The sequence below is a fragment of the Diabrotica virgifera genome, chromosome 5 (genome assembly GCF_917563875.1).
Source record: "Diabrotica virgifera virgifera chromosome 5, PGI_DIABVI_V3a".
Lineage (NCBI taxonomy): Eukaryota > Metazoa > Arthropoda > Insecta > Coleoptera > Chrysomelidae > Diabrotica > Diabrotica virgifera.
Window position 1 is genome coordinate 1,325,024 of NC_065447.1, and position 25,335 is coordinate 1,350,358.

The 25,335-nt window shown below is 33.3% G+C and overlaps 1 protein-coding gene across 1 annotated transcript in view; it reads left to right on the forward strand.

Annotated features, from left to right (window-relative positions):
* LOC114333649 (follistatin-related protein 5-like) overlaps window positions 1-25,335 on the forward strand; it is a 523,352-nt gene that overhangs the window by 474,015 nt on the left and 24,002 nt on the right. Inside the window, exons 10-16 of the mRNA XM_050651204.1 lie at window positions 140-237; window positions 2,571-2,712; window positions 2,840-2,893; window positions 4,547-4,668; window positions 9,950-10,198; window positions 14,054-14,161; window positions 24,002-24,155. Of these exons, the coding sequence (XP_050507161.1) occupies window positions 140-237; window positions 2,571-2,712; window positions 2,840-2,893; window positions 4,547-4,668; window positions 9,950-10,198; window positions 14,054-14,161; window positions 24,002-24,155 (927 nt within the window). The remainder of the gene's footprint in view (window positions 1-139; window positions 238-2,570; window positions 2,713-2,839; window positions 2,894-4,546; window positions 4,669-9,949; window positions 10,199-14,053; window positions 14,162-24,001; window positions 24,156-25,335) is intronic.

Below are 25,335 nucleotides of genomic sequence, written 5' to 3' on the forward strand. Positions count from 1 at the left end.
TTACTAAATAGTCTGGTCAATTGGCTTTGCCAAGGCCATAAAAAGAAAAGACAAAAAGTCGTATAGACCATCGTATATAACCGTCTGCCTTAAAACCTGTGTAATTTAATTCAGCGTCATAATATTATTAAATTTTCAGCCGTGCCTGAAGTGCATGTGACGCCCAGATTGCAGTCCAAAAGACCGTGCGAAGACGCTTACATGTTGTGCCACGTAGCAGGTGAACCATTTCCAAAAGTAAGTTAATCTAAAAATTATAATAATAACAAAACAATTAACGTTTCTAACTTTACACAGAAAAGAAGAAGAAAAATTTCGAGTCATATGTAATGAAGAATGTTATTCACTGATTAAATTTTTTTCAAATGAGTCAACTGAAGCTTCTTCCTCAGCTTTTCAGCTGTCGCAGCTGTCCATCTTGTTTTTTTTTTCATTTAAACCTTTTCCTCTCAAGTCCTCTGCCACATAGTCTTTCCATCTTTTTTTCTCGGTTCTCCTTACTACATAAACCGTTCCATATTTTTCTTTTAGCCCTTCACCAATTATTGGATCACAGAGTACCCCACTCATTCGCATGGTAAGACTTTTCATCGTTACTTTTAATCTGCCCTTGGTTTAACAATGCTGTATAACCTATTTATCTCATCGGCTGTTTCTAATTCTTCATACAACATTACAGAGCATATTTCCTTAGAAGTGACTACAGTGCGCTTTGCTTCTTACTTTGCTACATTGTACCTATCCTTATTTTTCTTTCGTTTAGACCTTTTATACTTATTTCTAGCCTTTCTCTTCTCTCTAACCTACTGATGCACTTGATCGTTCCACTACCAAATTTTTGGTGCTTAGTAGGCCCTTTTCCAGATGTTCTTCCTAGGACTTCCTCTCCCAACTTTTGCTTGTTACGTTGGTGCTACGTTGGTAGATTGCCATGATAATCTTGCAGGGTTGAAATGTCGAGTTGAAACACTGACTCTAACTTTATAACTTTATTTACGGTTTACAACATCAATCAACATAAGGTTACTAAGATGTTGTTTCGCGGGGTGGTCCTTCAGGACACCCTTCTCGTATGACGACTCACTAGCATAGTAACGATCTTGAAAATAACAATACTATAATAATGATCATGATAATCCCTCTGTGGGCTATTTATATCTCCTTATAATTTGGACTTTGAAAAGTAAACTATACGTGAGCCTCTACGAGGTTACATAAACAGAACTGTGTTAATCAACCTTCGTTTTGTTTGCATATTTAGAAACAATATCTTTTGTAACAAACTAAATTACTTAAAATTATATACATTTTTTGATACATATTATATTATACAGTAAGGGGTTTTTTCCTTACTGTACACCTCCCATCGGGGAAAAATGAAAGCAATGGAAAACCTTTGCTTTTCATTTTTCCGTCCGCCCGTTTGGTGTTAATTACCTACATAGCTCGTTTTTTAACGAACACAACACAAAAAAAAATCGTTTACAATTATTAATTCCGTGAGTCTATTCTCACTTAGCCAATTTTTCACTTTACACTTTGCACTATTGGTTACCCCTGTACATCTTATTTATCTAATCAGTATACAGCTTAACATTGTTCTTATGAATTACTAAATGTTTATTGTTTTTATTTATGATAACATTAGGTGGTCTATCTTCAATAACTGTATATGGGCCTGAAAACAAAGGGCCTAGTTTTGAAGTTGACTCTTTTCTAACTAATACCTTGTCTCCTTGTTTATATGTTACGGTGCTTGTCTTGGCATCGTATCTTGCTTTACTAACTTGTTTTGCACTTATTAGCGTCTCTCTGGCCTCTTTCGTTGCTGTTTGAAGTCTGTATCTTAGCTCTAAAGGGTAGTCGTTAAAATTGTATAGTGGTTCCACTTCGTTCTGTAGATTTGTCGGTAGTCTACAGGTTTTCCCGAATACCAATTCAAACGGTGTGTAATCTGTTGCTGAATGTACTGAAGTGTTATATGCAAAGCAATAATATTGTACCCATGTACTCCAACTTGTCGGGAATTTCGATAGTTTTATTCTCAGATACGCATTTAAATGCTTATGAGTATTCTCTAACGCTCCAATCGTCTCGTGGTGGTATGCTGTGGAGTTTAGTTGCTCTATTTGCAGCAATACGCATGTTTCCCTAAATATTCTTGCCATAAACTCTGTGCCTTGGTCTATTTACCTTCCACCAGTCATTTACCGTATTTTTTCATCAATCTCTTCCAGCACTCTATCTTGCGAACTTTTGCCAAACCATTATCCTTTAACTTAACTTTCACCACTTTACTCTCTGGTGTCCTAGTTTGTTTCCTTTTCGCCTCACCTTTGCTCCGTATCCACTATCGTTTGGTGTTGACTAGTTACACACTCACCCTTTATCACTTTACAGTTGGTAACTTCTTTTAGCTGACTTCTTCCACACAGCACAAAATCTATCTGACTTTCCCTTCTTCCACCACTGTAGTTGTTTAGCAATATTACAACAACACAAATATGGCATGTAACGACAATAATTATTATGTTTCTTTAGTTTTTAATTTGTATTATTTTAATCATTAGGTGGAGTGGCTTAAAAATAATGAGCCTTTAAAGATGGATCGTTCCCGCAAATATCAAATCATCGGCAATGGGACGTCACTTCGGATAAGAAACATCGAATTTGCAGATACAGGGGCATACATGTGCCAAGCTACCAGCATTGGTAAGTGTACCTCCGATGGGTTGATGCAATGAAAAAATCAACACTATTTTGAATAACTAAATTTTGAAAATTAAAATCAGTTCAACATATCAGTTTTGTACTTAATTGTAAACATTTTTTATTTCAGGTGGATTGACTCGCGATATCAGTTCATTGGTTATACAAGAACAACCAACTACAAGTAAGTGAATTGCTACTAGAATTAAATTTGTATGTTTTTGTTCTAACTGTATATTTTTATTTAAAAAAAAAATAAACGTAATTGTATAATATCTACAAACAATAGAAAGAACACATATACAGTATTGGAAATACTTTTTCGGAACATAGGACCTTTCAATGGAATAAGTTTGATTTTGGATTTGCAATTAATCAGTGCGATATTTCGTATTTAATTCATTTGTTCGACTTCACTGAACTGAGGTGCCCTATCAGATTGCACCGTTTGCTTGCGAAGGTGCGATAGTTAGAGGTAAAGGGATTACAGTCAAACAAATGAATTAATTTTAAAACATCACAACGTTATATTGAAGTTTACACTGGTTAATTACAAATCAGAGATGCCAGTTCGGTGCAGTCGAACAAATGAATTAAATATGAAACATCGCGAAGCTGTCTTGAAATTTTCACTGGTTAATTGCAAATCCAGAATCTAACTTATTGCATTGAAAGTTCCTATGTTCTGAAAAAAGATTTCCAATACTGTAGATGCCAGGTAACAAAGAGATAAAGGAAGCTTATGTAGCATACCGTAAATATTTGAATGTAGTTAAAGCTGCAAAAATATTACATTAGACAAGAAGTTATTAAAAACAATAGACGCTCCAGAACTAAATAGTAATAGTAATCGTACGAAAATTGTTGGGAGATACTTCAGCATACCAAGTCACTTAGGGCACAATAAACGAAAAGAGTCCCACCAGAGTTCAAATCTTTTGATACCGAAGTAAGTACGTAGATATCTGGAATGAATGAATTTTCCCCTTAGAGAAAGTGAGAGGCGTATGGCTAAATATGGAGCATAATATTACCAAAAACATCAAAGACTTAGCTATTGGACTAATATTATATAATGTTGGACGTACTGAAATTGGTCGGTTGAAAAATTAAAATCACGAAAAGGAAAAATTTGACATAATTCATAAATTGTCATCTAAACAAAAAACGCTCACTTGCCCCTTTTGTTAAAATATGTGAATTGGCAGATATAAATTCAGCTTCTACGCTCAATTGTAGGTACGAAATCGGCAAGGCGCGCGTCGCTTATCATCACGACGCTAAGGCACGATTTTTATCGCGCTTAACTGTAATGTGCGCATCAGGACATATTGTGAAGATTACTGTTTCATATATACAAAATCCCTTTAATGACCATCTTACGTGACGTCTGAGATATTTCACAAAATGAGCGTACAACAATAATTTAAAGCTATTGTATTAGGTATCTACGGCTCTTTGGAATGCACTAATTTAGATATGACTTCAAGTATAATAAAATACAATATTTAAACAAATACTAAGTACTTTTCCAAAATATGTTGTATATACTGACAATAAATACTAATGTACAATTTAGTTTTTAATGAAATAGTACATTTTCATTCAAAACTTGTCGAAAAGCTCGTCAAAACATTATTTTATTAAACCACTATAATTATTATTTCATAGCTAAAGCTGAACCGATTTGAAGATATCCTCGTTAGTTTAATGCATAAAAACACTAAAGCTGTAATTACGCATAGAGCATAGAGATCTCTAACGAACTTAATTGGTAAATGCAAATGAGTCGATTGTTTTCTGGTATTGATTTAACTGATATTGTCCTTAATTGCAGGCTCCCCTAACGAAGAGAGACGATTTTTTGCCTTCCACGATTGGGGAATATCCGTGTACGAACCGTCCACTTGTCGTCTCTATCACAGGATACAATCTACCGATATTATACCAGGGACACAAGTAAGCCAATTACATTCATTCATTATATAATTGGGTCGTAATGACTTGGGTGGTGGAGTAAAAAAAGATGGGCTTAGTTTTGAATATTGTCGAGGTTTTATTAATTTTAATGATGAGAGTGAATTTTTGAAATACAAATAAAGATAACAGTAGGTAATCACATAAACACGACAGTTTTAATCTACATAACTTACTCTTCTTCTCCTTATAAGACTGGTGAGTCTTCGCCGCATCTACTACAACCCTCCATCTTCTACGATCTTATGTTTTCGTTTTTAATTGTTGCACCCCATGCCTAGATAAATCGACTTCAACATCATCCTTACAGCTTTTTCTGGGACGACCTACTGATCTTCTACCGCCTAATCTCTCAAAAGACACTATCTTTAACACTCTATTTTTCAAATAATAAAACAAGAAAATCTACGGTATCGTTTTGATTAAAATCTGTCTTCCTCCATCCACCGATAGTACTATTTCTAGGTCTACCTGTTTTCAAGGAGGCTCTGAGAACGACAGATTTTTACCATCACGGCCGTAGATTCTCGATATAAATTAAAACAATTTATATCACACTTTGCGGTTCAGAGAACTCATATGAAACGAGTCTGTGTACTCTATACAGAGTATGGCATTAGTAAAATAATAAATGGAGGAAGACAGATTTTAATCAAAACAAAACCGTAGATTGTTTTATTTTATTATTTTACTAATGCCATACTCTGTATAGAATACACAAACTCGTTTCATATGGATTCTCTGAACCGCAAAGTGGAATGTTTTCCTAGCGGTGCCTCTTGGTTATACCTGGGTTAAGCAGAGAACTCGAATCGAGTCGAAATGCATTTCACTCTATCTTTTTCTGATCTTAATACATCTTCTTCTTCACGTGCCATCTCCGCGACGGAGGTTGGCAATCATCATGGCTATTCTGATCTTAGATGCTGCTGCTCTAAATAGTTCGGTTGATGTGCATCCGTACCATTCCCTCAAGTTACGCAACCACGAGATTCGTGTCCTTCCTACACTTCTCTTGCCCTGGATTTTCCCCTGTATAATCAACTGAAGTATGTTGTATCTCTCATTACGCATAACATGCCCCAGGTACTGCAGCTTTCGCGTCTTGATGGTTTCCAATATTTCCAGTCTTTTGTTGACTCTTCTCATGACTTCGTTGTTTGTAATCTGCTCGGTCCATGATATCTTCAGGATTCTTCTATACACCCACAGTTCAAATGCTTCCAACTTTTTAGTAGTCGATGCGTTAAGAGTCCATGCTTCTATCCCGTAAAGCAGAGTCGAGAAAATGTAACAGCCTTGCCAGCCTAACTCTCAAGTCTAATTTCAGTTCTCTTGCACAAAGTACCTTTCTCATTTTATTGAAGTTTGTTCTTGCTTTCTCTATTCGAACTTTGATTTATTTGGAGTAATCGTTTGTGTGATTAATTATTGTGCCAAGATAGTTGTAGTTTTCTACTTGTTCTAAAGTGTTACCTTTAATTGTCAGGCTTTCATCATTATTTTGGGTTTTTGATATCCTCATAAATTTAGTTTTCTTGATGTTTATTGATAATCCGTATTCTTCTCCATACTCAACTATCTTGTTCATTAGCTTTTGGAGGTCTTTAAGGTTATCTGCTATTATGATAGTATCGTCCGCATATCTAACCTTAATACATGGCCTGCCTATATTATTCGGTTAGCAGTCTATGTTTTGTTTGACGATGTTTTCAGTATCATACAGAGTTCATACCAATTCAGCATTGCGGCGCCTTCTCTACTCTTCTGTCAATTCATCTCTTTGAGGGCCAAATATTATTCTGACAACCTTTCCTTTCAATATCCACAAGGAAGAGATAGGAAGATAGGAAGATAGGATCCACATCCTATAGCTGGCTGTATACCATTAATTACAAGTAAATTTAATGAAAATTTCGTCTTGGTAAAAGATATATTAATTTAAAAAGCCCCTGGAAGGGCTACAAATATAAAAACAAATCAGTTGCCTGTCACCTCTTGTAACATAATAACCTAATTAATTATTACCTAGTAACCCACTAACCACGTGTCGGAGTCATATGTTGCCCCAAAGCCATATCCGTAGGAATTATATCCATCCTTTAGATTTTACGATGTTTACACTTTTATATAAGACTTTTAGTCTATTTTTAAAAGGTTTAACCTTTGTATTTTTGGGTGGCTCACCATGTTCTTGTAACACTGATGATGCTCTTGTTACAGAGCGAAAACGTTTTGTTTTTATATTTGTAGCCCTTCCAGGGGCTTTTTAAATTAATTTACGTTTTATCAAGACGAATTTTTCATTAAATTTACTTCTTTGCTTTCAAATACCAGCAGCTTATTTATTTCCAGCTGATGTCCATGTTTTCTTCCTAATAACTGGGCGAATAATTGACATGTACAGTATTGATTTAGATTGACCTTTTAGCAGCTTAGATCTTAATAATATTGATAGAGAGCATAATATAATGCTCTATTCCCCGCAGCTATCCTTGCTGAGACTTTTTGGCTATGTGGTTGTCATCTGTGATTACCACTCCCAGATATTTAAACTCTTTTTCTACTTCGAAGTTGTGCTCATTAATACTTATGTTCTGCCTAACTTTCGGTCTACATAAGAAAATCAACAAAATATCACATAACTATAAACAAACAAGAATGTGTGTGTACTTTGTACGCACGTAAGAAGTTATACTTCTATTATATGATTATATGATTATAAACGAAATTAATATACTTTTTATTTATATTTTATTTAAATATTAAACTAATTTATACTTACTACTTCTCAAACATTTTTATTAAAACAGTGCCAAAAATTAAAATAATAAAACAATAAAACACACACAAACACATTAAAAATGCCACAAATGATTTCTGAACATTAATTGTCGGAAAAATTTTTAACTAAATACGTATTTTCTGAAGATAAAATTATATAATAAATATACTTACAATCATAAAATGTATAAAAAAAAAAATAAAAAAATAAAAGTTTCTATTGGGATTCGAACCAACTTACCACGCGGCTGGTATTTGCGTTGTATTGGGGTTCACTCGCATTAAAAGCTTCGCCACAGAGACAGTTTGTCATTATGTGCGAAGATCGACGGATTAAACTTTTGACATTTTTAACTTATGTAAATTAAATTATTTTGATTTTGAATTGAAATGATTTAGAATTGAAAAAATACAACAAAACATAGAGTAAGAAAACAATATATTAGGTGAATATTGATAGAAATTTTGATGGTAATCAAATTATGTAAATAAAAGTATTACATACTACTTATGTATTTTGGTAGGTTCAAATAGGTAGGTATCGGAGCCCGTATAACGACTAATAAATTTCGCAATCACTTGCATCGTGCAAAGTGGCTATGTTCAAATATCATAACAAAATTTGATCAACTATTTATAAAACACTTACCAGTGTAAGATTCTTTAGCTTTGAATAAGCGAGATCTGCGGCACTCATACTAGTCACAGTTTGATGGGCTTTCACATTGGCATGCAACAATCATCTTTTCTATGTAGATAAGTCCAAAAATATAATATGAAAACTATTTAAAAAGGCAGTATAACCATTAACTAACTTTTTGTTTGTTGTTTCTCTTGCTACAAATTTTAAAACGCAACAACCATACATTATAACCAAACCACAGTCCCACAGCTGTGCCACAGCTGCCATATTGAATAATTTTTGTCATGCCATTTGAACATCCAATCAGAACAAAGTTATAATGCGCATGCGCCCGGTCGCTAGGTTTTACCATATAAAAATTCACCGTCATTACGCCCGTAAAGAAGTATAACTTCAAAAACGCCCGCAAAAACAGGAAAGAGCAGAACTGTGGAAAACCATATTCGAATATTTTGTTGATGATTAAAACCCAATAGAACAATCAGATGGCGAGTTAGACAAGCCTGATATACTTAAAGAAGAATTATTTAAAGATTTGGAAGAACCTAAAAATGGAAAAGCGGAAAAATGGAAAACTATTGGATAAGGAATTTGTACTTACGTTCTTTAACAGAATATATAATATTGTAAAGATACCCATGCAATGGTTATTAACTACATTTGTCACGCTAGTACTCTTTGATAAGTCTTATATCTCATTCAATAAAAGTATCTGGGTTTAGGAAACCACTATTCTGCAATGGAGTCCTGAGTCTCACTACTCTATGGCGTGGCATTAATTACTATCTACCCCGTTGTAAGGACGTGAAAGTCAAGAAATATATCACGCTTGGATTATTTTGATTTTGAGATGTGGTTTTTCGACGGTTATTGAAAATACCATGGATCAAGAGTGTATCCAAAACTCAAACCAGACATAACTGCTCGGAGAGCAAAAATTATACTCGCCTTAGCCCATGACGTAAACGCAGTAGCACAATCAACATTAGAAATTAAGGATATTTTCTCGAGCTTTGAAGAAGCTGCATTAAACATCGGTCTCAAAATAAATGAAGACAAAACAAAATACATGCTCGTCTCAAAACAAGAACGACGGCGAATAAGGCAAAATATTACTATAAACAATCATAACTTCGAAGTGGTTAAATAATTTAAATATCTAGGAGCAACAATCACAAATGACCTTCGCCTTATAAACAATGTGTTCTGGGAAAGGCCAGATGGAAGAAGGTCTGTAGGGCGGCCTAGAAAAAGGTGGAAAGATGCAGTCAAAGAAGATCTAGAGAAAATGGGAATGCGACAATGGGAATTAGTGGCATAGGACCGACAAACATGGAAGGCAATAGTAAACGCGGCAAAAACTCACGAAGAGTTGTAGCGCCATTGATTATGATGATGGATCAAGAGTGTATCAAATGATCGAATGTTAGAAAGAATGCATAAAGATAGGGAACTATTGGCAACAATTAAACGAAAAAATTAGCTTATTATAGACATGGTCCTTCGAGCCGGATCAAACTTTGTAGCTGACGCTTTAAGTGTTTTGTATGTGCTGAATAAAATGAAAACGCCACTATGAAATGCGAGGTATTTATTGCATTAAAATAGCGCGACCATTTTGCACGTATGTAGTTCTGAAAGTGAACTCTGAATATCTTCAGTGCGTAAGCATCTATACGCACTGAATTTAACTCAATTAGGCATGAGTGGCGCGTATAAGCGATATTTTTAGAAAATATATGTATGGTTCTCTGCAGTTGATCCTTGAACAAAAGATGATGTAATAACTTCAAATAAGAATCTTAACTGAGAAACTTAATCCTTAATAATTCACAGGAATACGTGTGTGGCGATAAGGGTGTCAAATGTGAATGGGGAAGAGCCATCAATATAGCCAACCGATACGTGTACGCCAGCCAGCCTACAAGAGATCGAGTGATCATCATATCAAAAGTTCAAATGGTCGTCGTGGACGTCGTCAGCACGGACAAATATCCAGTGGAGCTACACCACATTCCACATCTGGACCAAGTCTGGGTATTAAACTGGAGGTCGGCGAATAACACTGGCATTAAGACAATACAGGTAAATATATTTCATAATATATGTTTTTGTTGTAGACTTTGTGTGAGTATAGTATATTTTGTGTCATCGATTACAATTTTTACTATACAGGGTGTCCAGAAACTCTACCGACAAACAAAGACAGGAGATTCCTCAAATAATTTTATTACAATTTAACCCAATTCACCTAGTCCGAAAATGCTTCCTAAGGGAGCTAGAGCTCTTTGAAGATGGCGCCATGTAATTAGTTTTACTTAAATACCTCCAGAACGCTTCTATTTAGAAAAACGAAAATTGGTATACATATTTACTTTCCAGAAATGCATCGATTCCATCCGTTGCGAATTTCTAGTACCTGTCATAGGCGTACGTTTTGGGTAGGGCAACGGATATTTTATCGCATAACTTTTTTGTCTTCAACTTTTAAGCATTTTTGATACTGGATTATTAAATTGTGAGGTATTCTAGTACTAAAAGGTACTCTTACTTTAAGTCGATAGGATACACCGTTTTCTAGAAAAATCGATTTGGAAGTTTTTAGTTTTGGGAATTTGAAAAAAAAAGTTAAAAAAGATTAAAAAAAAAACGATGTATTTTACCAACTTAAAGCAAGAGTAACTTTTAGTACTCGAATATATCATAATAGGGATGTTCACAAAAAATTAAAAAGTCATTTCAAACATGTAAAACGATTAAGAAACACCCTAGGTATAATTGTCCAAAATTTCAACAAAATTGAAAAAGCCTTTCTAAAAAAAATCTTTATTAGAAATCTAGCATTATTTTAAATTTCAAGAACGCTTCTCTATTGGCCTGACGTCACTAGTTGCATACCCCAAGCGCGCGCCATTCTCATAGTGTTACTGTTTACCTGTTTGACGTTTCAGGTCATTTTATTTTGTTCTCTTCTTGTTTTATCAGGGTTAAAGTGGAGTTTTATAGTGAATTTGTTTAGTTTAAAGTGGATAGACTGTTTGTAAGAACATATTTTGGGTTTTACAAAAATAAACAAATAAAACGGAAGAAGGTTTTAAGAAAGCCGATTCGTATAAACTACCGACTGTAGTGTAGATGTAACAATGGTGTATGATTTATTGGCATTTTGTAAAAAAATAAATCTACCACAGCTTTACTGAGTGTATATTCCATATAATTTTCCATGTCTTCTTTAAGCTAAAAAAATAAATGCTTAATACTCCACAAAAAAAAATAGAGAAAGTTGTATGCATGCATTGTACGCATGCATATTGTATACATACATTGGCTGGTTATTACTTTACCGTCGTTGGGTGTATTAAAAATATTTTTATTTTTCTTCATGTGCCTTGTCCGTTGTGGACGTTGGCTATCATCATGGCAATTTTAATTTCATTTGAGGCGTTTCTGAATAACTCGATCGATTTTTGTCCAAATCATTGGCGTAAGTTTTTAAGTCATGAGTGTCTTTTCTTCCGGGTCCGCGTTTGCTCTCTATTTTACCTTGCGTTATCAGTTGGAGTATACGATATTTATCATGCCTCATGATATGACCGAAATATTGAAGATTTCGTTTCTTAATTGTAAAAGAGATTTCTTTTTGTTTTCCCATTCGAAGCAATACCTGTACGTTGGTGTGGGTCGCCCAGGATATTTTGAGGATACGTGGGTACACCCACATCTCGAATGCCTCTAGCTTTTTCATTAATGTTTCCATTATTGTCCAGGCCTCTGCGCCATATAGCAAGACCGGAAATAATAACATTTTAGCAGCCGCATTTTTAGTGGGAGAGATATTATGTCGCAATGGGTGAAAATATTTCTCATGGATGTTGTTAAATGTTGCTATGTCCTTTTCAACTCTAGATCTTATTTCGGTTGTTTCGTATTTCGAGTTGACAACTGTTCCAAGGTGAAAAATATTTTTGAATTTGGGTATTATACATTTTCATTTCAACCAATCTTTTCACTAAATTAATGATTTTAATATAATATAAAGTCATACCTACATCCACATGTAGTTATTTCAAGGTTTACTTTTACTGTATGTATTATTAGAATCCCGTTTTTAGGAATATCCCAGTTTAAGGAATACAAATTTGAGGTCCCGAAACTTTTTCATTTACTCTTTAAGGGGGTAGGTGCAAAATCTTGGTCCAATGCTATTTAAATTCATTCATTTTTTTCGAATCCTGAGAAAACTAATAAGTATTTTTGAAAAATGTAAATGCAGAAAGAACAGTTACATTATTACCAAGGGCCGAAAGTCTCTGGAAAACTTCTATAATGTTGTTTTTTATTATTTGTTCTTAAATTAAAGAACTAACTAAGTTAGTTCTTTAAGTTAGTTATTTTAAGTTCTAGCTGCAACAAACCATTTCTTTTTCTGTTTTAAATTGGCTGGAACGGTAATAAAAATCTTGTCAGAACTGTTTTTTTTATGTATTTACACACCCAGGAACAAAACACCACTTATTTGGCTTTATTTTTAATAATTAAATACGTAAAAAACTGCGCACATTCAAATACACTGAGTAAATAAGTATACAAAACTAGTCGTCGATCAAATACGTTACGACTGCTGACGTCACAGACCGTAGCCTCGCTGCAGTGTACCGTTTTTCTAGCCTCCAAGAAAATCAACATTATGAACTCATTTATCTTAAAAAATATACATTTTTAAACAGTTTTATGATTGTTACGTTTTTATATACCTTGTAATCTATTGAATTTAACTATATTTAAAAATTAGTGAACATCCCTATTGAATAATCTAGTGTCAAAAATACTTAAGAATTAAAGACAATAAAGGTATGCTATAAAATAACTGTTGACCTACCCAAAACGGACGCCTATGACCGGTACTAGAAATTCGCCATTAATGAAATCGATTAATCACTGGAATATAAATAAATGTACCAGTTTTCATCTTTCTAAATAGTTTTTTTTTAAACTTTTTTTTTTAATTCAAGGAACGAAAAATTTTCAAATCGTTTTTTCTAGAAAACGGTGTATCCTATCGATTTAAACAAAGAGTACCTTTTAGTACTAGAATAACTCACAATTAACTAATTCAGAGTCAAAAATGCTTAAAAATTAAAGATAAAAAAGTTAGGCGATAAAATAACCGTTGCCCTACCCAAAACGGACGCCTATGACCTGTACTAGAAATTCGCAATGGATGGAATCGATTCACTTCTGGAAAGTAAATATATATACCAATTTTCGTTTTTCTAAATAGAAGCGTTCTGTAGGTATTTAAGAAAAACTAATTACATGACGCCATCTTCAAAGAGCTCTAGCTCCCTTAGGAAGCATTTTCGGACTAGGTGAATTGGGTTAAATTATCTTAAAATTATCTGAGGAATCTCCTGTCTTCGTTTGTCGGTAGAGTTTCTGGACACCCTGTATATTTTTATTTTTTATTTGCTGATATCTATGTAGGGTTTCTTTTCCTCTCGAGCGAGGAAGTAAAGGACAAAATGTGAAGAAAAAAAGAAAATCTTTTTACAATACAGATCATAACGAACATAAATGCCATAGGATCACTATAAACAAAAAATTTATTCAGAAAAATAAATAGGAAACACTGGAAGAGCTTCTTAAAACATATAGAATACGACTTCTATGGATCACAAAGAAAAATATGGAGAATTATCAGAAGATTAAGAAAAGGGATAAATAAAAAAGAGTGAGTAATTCAGAAGGAAACATGGACAAACTATTGCAATCCTTAATTGCTTGTGATGATAATGACCAACACCAGAAGTGACGACAAAGGAAAGCTTATTTAATAGCTCCAATTACTATTTTTTTTATAACGCAATATAATAAATAATAGTATTCTTTATACTTCTTCTAGTTCTGCTGAAAATCGTCTGACTTTTCTTTGTTTTTCAGGTTATTCGAGACGCTGGTCAGAAAAGAAAACATCACACCGTCCATCCTGAGCCGATCGACGGCCAATTTGATTTGGTCGCTGGATTATTCATTCCTTCGTGTAGACAGGTAAGCCGCACACAAATTATATTAAATATTAAAGACTGCAACTGACCTGAACAAGGAAGCAATTATATTGAATATATTAATACACAATTTAGATAATAGTATTCAAAGGGTACTTTATACACCGTAAAATTTCGTTTGAAAACAAAAATAATTTCAGCTATTACACGATTATACAATTTTAATTTAACTCCAAACTAGTGGAGTTTTTTGTTTGTACTCCAATCTGTCTACCAAACGCCACTAAAATAATAGGATATCTCACCCCAAAAAAATATTCAATAATGAAATGGGATTCTGGAACTAAAATTCTACTTTAACCCTTATCCGGGCAACACATTTTACTTACGAAACCGGGCAACTCGGGTCAGTTGGGCCCACCACTATTCTTTAATGTACTATTCATATTTACCCATATATTATGTCTAATATTCATTTTTGATTTTTTATTAAAGGTAAATTTAAATTCTCTAGATTAAAAAAAGGTGCTACTATAGTACCTATGCGGTCTACCTCGAGGGTGCGATCTACCTGAAGGATTTACAAAATAATGAAATGAAAAAAAAATTTTGTAGAAAAAATATTTATTTACGAGTAATAAAGATTTGGAGCCAAAGAAGACTTAATTAATAAATAAATAAAATCTTTTGTAAATCTAATAGGCCATTTTATTTGAAAAGAGGGATTGGTATTTACGCATACCCTGGAAAAATGTTACGGTGTTGTTGCCTTTCATTATTGTGTGAAAACCATTCTGAGAAAAGAGTATAAAAGAGAAAATATAGTAGAGCCATAAAACTTACTCCAAAGTATAATATACCCTTCTGAGAAAAGAGTATAAAAGAGAAAATATAGTAGAGCCATAAAACTTACTCCAAAGTATAGAGCCATAAAACTTACTCCAAAGTATAATATACTTTGGAGTAAGTTTTATGGCCCTACTATATTTTCTCTTTTATACTCTTTTCTCAGAAGGGTTTTCACACAATAATGAAAGGTAGATATTATCTACATTATGATTGTTGACACTCACGTGCCCTACAGTTAGTAGGAGTCCAATAAAGGCATATATCTCTGTAGAGTCGCAATATGTCCAGTTCTCTCTCCCCAGGACTTTTTCGGCTTCTTTATTTGTACACTTCACTATTTCGTTCACAATTTTTTCGTCCACAAACAAACAAAAGGAATCAACAGGATCATCCACACTTTGACCAGGGGCTAACATTACTTTGTGCACTTTGCTTTTTATTATGTCGCAGGATCGCATACGTCCTGTCGGTTGTGGTTGACTCTTCCAGTTAGTTCCATCCTTAGTTTTAAAAATTACACACTCTGAAATCTGGGAACTGGTAGCTACACATTCTTCTTCATTATCACTCAATACTACTTGCTGATTATCCTCTTCACTTGCTTCCGAAAGATGATCTTCAATTTCAGAGTCACTTTCAATGCCAACTACTTCAGGAGATTCTTCATCATCGGAATCCCATAAACTATTAGTAATATCTTGCAGTTCTGCAGCTGATAATGGTTTTCCGGACATTTTATTCGCACTATCTACTTTCACTGTAATTCAATATAATTTTACTGGCTTAGTAGTTGTCGACACTAACATCGGTATCAAACGACTGATAGCAGATGCATTATTTATTTCAAAATATGGATAGGTACCTACCTAAAAATACTATTACATTCCAACAATCATTATCAGTTTTTACAATTCATTTAGGGCCGGTTGTTCGAACGCTAATCAACAATGATCATTATTAAATATTTAATTACTGTCACCAAAACTGTCAATGTCAACTTTGTTTGGGTCGCTGAAAACATAATTAATTACCATTATGAGATTTATTATTAATTATGTTAATAATTATTGTTATATTAATTGATTATAGTCTCAGAATTGTAATTAATTATGTTTTAACAATTGACATTGACAGTAATTAATTATTTGATAATGATCATTGTTGATTAGCGTTCGAACAACCGGCCCTTAGAATATATATATAACACCTACTGTAAGCATCTCTTTGATGTTCACATCAAAGAGATGTTTAAATTTTTTGTTGCACGTTAGGTTTTATTAATAAAAGTCTTTTACACAATCCACAAAAACATTACCTGACTGCCAGATTAACTTCTGTAACAAAGATTTAGATTTTAGGTATAAATACAAGTAGGGCCCGACAGGCCCTTATTGCCCCTTTACATGACAAAATTCTTTCGACGCAATAATTTCAAAAATGATAATGAATATTTTGAATAGCTCCTGACTATGTTGGAGTAAACATACTTCTAAACAAATTCAGTGATGCATAAAATTCAATGAAAATTTTTTTATCAGTTTATGATAAAAGAATTGGCGTCTCGGGCCCGCCGGGCCCACCTTGCCCGGATAAGGGTTAAATATATAAAAGATATCATCTTATTTTATTATTTTGAAGTAAAATTTGAGATTTGGAAACCAGAATACCCAATATCAGTATACGGATAATTTAATAGCTAGTTGAAAGTAGGAGGAAATTAATATACGCCGTATGAATATATGAATACGAGATACGAGAATTAATGAGAATATAACTGAAATAAATAAAAATTTAAATTGAAAAGTAATGATTAAATAGAGTATTTAGTTAGAAAAGTTGAGCGCCTACCATTCTTAAAAGAAAAATAGCAAAACAAAGCAGAAGATTAACAAATGAATAAAATCTAAAGGAAAAAAACAAACCTTTATAACATTACAAACTATAAAGTGGGAGGTATAGTTTTTAATACTGCAGTAATAAGAGTCAATTAACAAATCAAATTTTAGACAAAGTTAATTAGTACGTTCTTTAACGGTAAAATATTGCAAAACCCCTAAATTTTAAAGAACCGCTTGGATTGACATGAAATTTGGCATACGCATAGCTAACAAGTCAAAGAAAAAAAGTGATATTGTGCCGATATATGCTTTTGCCTCGGGGATGGTTCTCACCCCCCCCCCCCCCCTTGGGGGCGAAAAAATATTCGTCCAAAGTAAGTCCGGAAATGGATAAACTGACTAATTTTAAGTAACTTTTGTTTTATAGATTTTTTTCACTAAGTCAATACTTTTCGAATTATTTGCCAGTGAATATGTTCATTTTTTCATCAAAATAACCACGCTTTTAGACGGTTTTTCGCAAGTAACTCAAATAATAAGTATTTTGTCGAAAAAACATTTGTAGCAAAAATATAGCCCGTAAAAAATTTAAAAAAATGGTGTAAATATCACGTCTCTGTACCCAGTAAAAGCAGAGTTATAGCCAATTAAAAATTGGTTCATATTCGTCAAATTCCAAATGGAATACTTTAACGTGAAATAACCAAAAATGAAGCACATTTCGGGGAAAACTCATTTCAAATTAATTAAAGTGTTTAAAAAGAGCTTCATTTTTGTTTAATAAAAAAATTCTAGCATCAAAAGTAAACAAGTTACGCTCAAAATAAAGTTAGTTCCTTTATTATTGGTAAAAAAATCGGGAAAATCACCTCCTAATTAGTATCTCAAATGAACTTAATCGTTACGACTTCACAAGTTTCTTGACTAGTGTATGTATTGTTTATAGGAACTGTAAGTTTCATCGGTTTAAAGTCCTTATTTTTGAAAGGGCTGTAGTTAAAAGGGGTTGAACGAGTCACTGATCACGAATGTATGCAAATTTAGAAACACCAAATCTTAATCAATTTTTGTCTAGCAGAAAAACAAAAAAATACATGATATTCAGAAAAGCAATGCTGATTTTTTTTTGTTTTTCGAGATTTTTGGTATCTGTAACAATTTTTAAGTTATTTGGAAAAAAGCGTATTTTTCAAAATTAAAATTTTTTTAAATTTTACTTTAAAACCAAATTTTTTTAAAAATGAGCACTTTGAATCGATGAAACTTACAGATTATATAAATACAACATAAGTAAAATAATTTGTGGAGCGGTACCGATTAATTTCATTTAAGTTGCTAATTAGGGGTTCGTCTTCCCGATTTTTTTTTCAAAACAAAAGGGACCAACTTTATTTTGAGGGTAACTTGCTTAAATTTAATGCTAGGAACTTTTTATAAAAACAAAAATAAAGCTTTTTTTAAACACATTAAAAAAGTTATAATGGATTTTCCCCAAAAATTGCTTAATTTTTTGGATATTTGGTGAATATGAATCTATTTTTCATTGGCTATAACTCTGGTTCTACGAGGTCCAGAGACCCTTTTTACGTGCTATATTTTTGCTAAGAACGTTTTTTCGATAACGTACTTACTTTTTGAGTTATTTGCGAAAAACCGTCTAAAAATGTAGTTATTTTGTTGAAAAATTAATATATTCACTCGCAAATAACTCGAAAAGTGTTGACTTGGCGAAAAAGCTCTATAGAACAAAAGTTACTTAAAATTAGTCAGTTTATCCATTTCCGGACATATTTTGGACATATATTTTTTCACCCCCAAGAGGGAGTGAAAGTCACCCCCAGGGAAAAAGCAGACATCGGCACAATATCATTTTTTTTCTTTGACATGTAAGCTATGCGTATGCCAAATTTCATGCCAATCCAAGCGGTTCTTTAAAATTTAGAGCAAAAACCGTGAAAGAATGGACTAAATTGAAATGAAATCGTAAAGTTTTGAATAAAAAACTAATCTTCGATAGACACTAAGGTGTAAGCTTCAACCTAGCCTCTTTTTCTTTGAGAAAAATGGACAAATCCGGTAAACCAGTGAATAATCCTCAATGGGTGAGCTTGAAGTCTGTTAATGATAATAATGAAGACATTTGTCATCCCGTAATTTTTTGTCTTTATTAATCCGTTGCGAAACTACCCCTAAACAACAAAAAACGACGGGAGTATTTATTCCCTTCTAAAAACTCAATTTCCTACACAATCCTGTATTTAATCACATTACTCTTCTATCCGATGCAGGCACGGGAGAGAAAGTGAGATAATCGTTAGGAACATTGTCTCCTCATGATAACGATATAAATATTCATGGGATAAAAAACTGGGTCAAGTTTATTAAGATTGCGAGATCCGAGGAAAATCACAATAGCTTGAACGTACTCAGAAAGTCAGTGGAAAAAAGGCAGCTTCATTAAAGGTTCAGAAAAACAAGCAGTAGGTTTTTAATGAGTGACTTGGGTATATTTTACAGGAAGGTTAATATATACAGCGATAATTTAAAAAACAAAATAATATATTAGATTGCAAAAGACTAATATTATATTTTGTACATACTTATGAAACATGAATGAATTTTAAACAAAAGTATTTTAAAAGCATTTAATTCCCAATTGAGCGCTTTCGGCCTACAAAACCATCTTCAGAACTATGCTCAAATTTTAAAAAATATATATATAATGGATTTCTACGGCTGTCGCTGCCTTTCCATACCCAGCTTCCAATTTTTTCTATCGTAACACATATCTTCATCTAATTGCCTCGAATCCATTTCCTCCTGAATATTGTCAATCCAGCTTCTCCGTGGTCGTCCTCTTCTTATTCTCTCCGGTGGGACCCACTCTAATATTTTTCTCGGCCAGCTAGTCTCATTCATTCTTTTAAGATGACCGAACCATGTCAGCTGTCTCTTTTCAATATCGTCTATTGTAGTTTTTTCCACCTTCATATGTTCTCTAATTGTTTCATTTCTTACTTGTTCTAATCTCGAAACCTGACAACTTCTGTAGTCAGTTTCTGTACTAAGTAGCTTCTTTTTATTTCTTGCACTTATGTCCCAAACTTCTGCACCGTAGATTGTAGCGCTCTTCATTATACTTTCAATATAATCTTCTCTTTGTTTCCTTCCTGATAACTTTGTCCCATAAAATTGAATTGAGGGATCTAGTGATGCTTCTACCTTTATTGAATCTGTGTTGTATTTCATCTTTACTATTTCCTCGTTTGTTAAATATAACTCCCAAATATTTGCATTGTTTCACACCAACAGTATGTCCTGGTTCCAATGGTAGGTTTTCAATGTCTTCGTTTCCCACTATGAAGTATTCTGACTTATCCATATTTATTACCAATCCTGCCTGTTGGTAATGCTCATTTAGCTTCCGTATCATATAGCTTAAGTCATCTTGATCTTGGGCTATAACAACTTGGTCGTCCGCAAAGTATAATGTAAATAGGGAGTCGTCTCCCATTTTCAGCCCCCATTTGGTTTTACTGCTTTTGTCCACCTCTGTAAGGATTGGTCAAAGTATATTTTAAAGAGAGTGGGAGATAGACAAGATCCTTGTCGGAGGCCTTTTGAAGTATTAAATGCCTCAGTGAAATTTTTGCCGTTTTTGATTCTGGTGTTAGTGGTCTCATACAACATTCTAGTTGCTTGTATGAGTTTTCTATCGATACCGATGTCTTTCATTGAATTCCATAGTTCTATTATGGGGACACTATCATATGCTTTTTCTAGGTCCATAAGAGTGATGTGGGTTTCCTGATTTCTTTGTATTCTTTTTTCTAGTGCTATTTTTAAAGTGAAGAGATTGTCTACCGTTGAACGTCCCGCACGAAAACCAGTTTGTTCTTCAGCTTGCTTTCCTTGAATTTCTTGTTCTATTTCATTTCTTAATAGCCTGATTTAATACTTCACTAATTTAATACTACTAATAATAAATAATTCATTAATATTTTTTGTATTGTGACAACGGCATCCGATTTGGACGTCGAAACGTTAATAAAATTATTTTTTTAGTAAAATCGTGGCTTATTTCCCATCAAAACTAGTTAATTTTAAAAAATACCACTACAACAGATATTCCACTGCCTTTTGGTTCCTAACCGTCACTCCTTTCTATTGTGGCAGTCTTCATCTCTTAAATATCTTTTTTAAATTTTCTCTTCATTCATGTGGTTTGCTGGTCTTTTTCGTTTTCGTTTTTCTATGGGGGTCCATTGTATCACTTTTTTGGAGATTTTTTCCTCCATTCGTCTCACGTGCTCCTACCATACTGGCTGTTGTTTTTCGATGTCATCTATAATTATTGTTCTTTCTGTTCTCACTTGTTGTCTATTGCATTCGTTTCTTATATGTTCTAGTCTAGATCTTCTTGCTGACCTCTTTCAAAAGTCCATCCCAGTGGCTAGTAATTTAGCCTTGTATTTCTTGCTTAATTACCAAACTTTAGTTACGTAGGTTAATACTGGTTATCGTGTTTTAAATTCGTTTTGAAGTTATACTTCTTTACCGGCGATAGAGGGTGAGTTTTTATATGTTAAAACCTATCAGCCCGGCGCATGAGCATTATAACTTTGTTCTGATTGGATGTTCAAATGACATGTCAAAAATTATCCGATATGGCAGCTGTAGGACAGCTGTGGTTTGGAGGTAAAGGTAAAGGTAAACAAATGTATAATATATTAGTTTTATTGTTGTGAGGACAGAAACAAAAAAGTTTATAATATTGTAGTGACTTTTAAATAGTTTTTAAAAGCAACAGGTACGTAATAATTGTTAATGTATCATGGGTATAAACCTACCGATTTGATCTGCCAAAATACATAGTATGTAATACTTTTATTTATATAATTTGATTACCATCAAAATTTCTATCAATATTCACCTAATATATTGTTTTCTTACTCTATGTTTTGTTGTATTTTTTCAATTCTAAATCATTTCAATTCAAAATTAAAATAATTTGATCAATTTTCAAAATATCAAAATATCACAAGTTTAATCCGTTTAGTTAGTCGATCTTCGTAAATAATGACACATAGTGTCCGTGGCTAAGCGTTGAAGGCGAATGAATTCCAATACCAACCGCGCTTATCAGCGCTGGTTCGAGTCCCAATAGAAACTTTCTTTTTTGTTTTTTTTAATATATTTTATGATTGTAAGTATATTTATTATATAATTGTATTTTCAGAAAATACGTATTTAGTTCAAAAATTTTTCGACAATTAATGTTCAGACATCATTTGTGGCTTGTTTAATGTGTTTGTGTGTGTTTTATTCTTTTATTATTTTAATTTTTGGCACTGTTCTAATAAAAATGTTTGAGAAGTAGTAAGTATAAATTAGTTTAATATTTAAACAAAATATAAATAAAAAGTATATTAATTTCAAAAGACTAATTTCGTTTAAATCATATAATAGAAGTATAACTTCTTACGTGCGTACAAAGTACACACACATTCTTTTTTTTAGTTTTTCTTCTTATATTTTTTGCCGCAGTACCAAATTCAGGGCTTCTATCACCTGTCTTCCCTTTACTATCCTTTCTTTAGTACTCTCTTAGTTTCTTCCTATACTCGTAAATTTTATTCCCAGATATACATATTGTTCCTCCTGTTCTATTCCTATCTATTCCTATTTCTATTGTTGTCTCCTGTTCCAGGTTCAGGTTTTCCGTTCCTTCCCTTTCTAAGTTTATGTTTGTTTTGGTATTTACCTCCAGACTCCATGTTTTATATTAATTAATTAAGTTCTCTATTAATTTCCTTGGCGTATATTTAAGATTTTCCTTGTCCTGAGCAATGTTTGTATACTACCATAAATACTCTACATAAATTATCTCTATCGTGTGAATTCCATTTTTGGAACCAAACTGACTCCATAATCTGACCTCTTAACATTTCTTAAATGATGTATTATTCTCAAAAAATACTTGGGTATATCACGAAGGTCCATTATTAGTTCATACTGTTTACTATGTATACCACTGACTTATTTTTCGTTGAAGATTCCAACAATTTCCACAATTTTCTTGTGGAGATTGAAGCTGACCCCGAGTTCATATAGGTTTCCACCTTCGGGGCAAAGTGTAGTCATCCAGATCTCCTTCGCCGCTATAATTAATTTCTTTGCGAATTTTTCTGTATATATTTCGGTACCCTACTTGGTCATACCGGATTTAGAGAACCTATTTCCTCTGTATATGCTTCCCTTGTGGGTGGTTGGGTTTGATTTAAAAGAGGTCAAAAGCTGCATCTACCAAAATACCCTGTCAATGCAACAATTTCTATGTGGGAGAAACTACAAGACCATTAAGAATCAGGATAAATAAGCATGGAACATACATCAAAAACAAAATACTTCTACAAATTACAGATATGTATACATACCTGGGACAATGAACACAGAGTATAATCAAACACTAAAGGAAGAAAAATGTGTAGCAAACCAATCAGCAGGATGCAACAGACTTTGGCTGCCAATACTGCAAGAAAAAGTGAACATCAAGAATATACCAACAATAGCGGATGAGAAAATATGAAAGGCACGTCTACAATCGTACATATTACATAATATGCAACACACAGTACACAAACACTATAGGAACGCTCCCATACCTCATAAAATACATAGAAATAATGCCTAAACAACAGAATAAATAGAAGTTAATGTACCTACTATAGAGCATACACGATCCATCCTCATATATCTTTCCAGCCACAGCATGGCTGTTACCTACAACGCCAAGTATATCAACCTTAATTTTGACAACACATAATCTCCTAACGGTTATACACTCTTTCAACACAATTTTCTTAATAATCTTTTTGAAAATGGTTACAGGAGTGGAAATCTAAAAGTCAAATATTTTTTAAGTTAAAAATTTAAATTTCATTACATCAACTACTGTAGCTAATCCCATATAAACACGACATATAACGTAGTAAAAACCATAAGAAAACAGCTTCAGATCCTTAATCAATTCTTAGTTGGCCAACCTGTACATAACAGACAAACTGTCTGTCTATTATGTACACTTAAGTATTTTAACTTGAGATGACATCGTTTTACAGTAAGTTCTAGGAATCTATTTGATCTAAAGCAACTTTGTTGGCTTACGTTTACTTATATAATCCTTTCTTTTCCAGGAACTGGCTCACTACAGCTTTAAATACGGCTACGTGACTCATACTAATCAGAGGGGATTGTACAAATTGGATCTGGTGAATCTGCGATACACCAGTTCGGTGGATCTTACTCCTTACAACTGCGTGCCGACCCAAGTCAGATTTTCATCATTATGTAAGTTTGTTATCTCTAACTTCCACTCAAAACATGGGCGCTGCCAGGATTTTTATCAGTGGGGTGCATCTGCATCTACACATACTATTAAGGGGGGGGGGATGGTTTAAAAATTTTGCAATTGTCGACTATTTTTATTATTTTTTATGAAAGTACATAACGTTAAGATTAGTCTTTGACATTTTCAAATCGATTGGAGCGAAATTACTGGAAATACAGCATGTTAAATATCCCTACCTTCGATTCACTTTGTAGCAGCTTCGCGCCAGCGCGCTTGAGCGTAGGGAGAAACGTTCAACAGCTGTTCCTCTTCTCTTTTGTAAATTGCTCCGCGATTCAAAACATACAATGGTGTGCATCACTTTGCGATTTGACAGACAAAAAAATTGAAAATAAAACTTGTTATAACTTTAAGAGCGTTTTTATCAAAACTGCTTCTTTCAAAGACGGCGGACAGTGGAACTCAAAAACTACTTAATAGTTTAGTATAGTTGATCCAAAAGATGGCATAACCCAGACATCCAAAGTGAAAGTTATCCTTCAACACCAAATTGTTCTATTATGGTCCACACAATGTCCAGAAAAAAGTCACACCATTTTGAGCGTCGGGTTTGGGGGGGGGGGGAGAGGGGCGAGAAATTGGTAAATTCGTAATTTTTTAAGTTTTTCGCCAATATTTCTAAAACAATGCGGTTTAGCATGAACAACCTTCTATACAAAATTGTTCTACAATAGATTTGAAATGAAAAAGGCCCTATGCATAATCTTTCTAAAATGAATGGTTCCAAAGTTACGGAGGTAGTATAGTAGAACTGGTCCAAAAAAAGGCCTAACCCAAATATCCGAAGTAAAAGTTTTCCTCCAACACCAAAATGTTCTATATGGTCCACATATTGTTCAGTAAAAAGTTACACCATTTTGAGCGTCCGGTTTGGGAGGGAGATGGGAGAGAAGCCGGTAAATTAGTAGTTTTTTTAAGTTTTTCGTAAATATTTCTAAAACTATGCTTTATCGTAAACAATGTTATATACAAAAATGTTCTACATGAAATTTAAAACAAAAAATGTTCTATACATAATTGTTATAAAATCAACGGTTACAGAGTTACGGAGGATGAAAAGTCGAGGTTTTCGATACTTTTTATATTTTTTGGGAAATATTTATGATATAACTATACCAA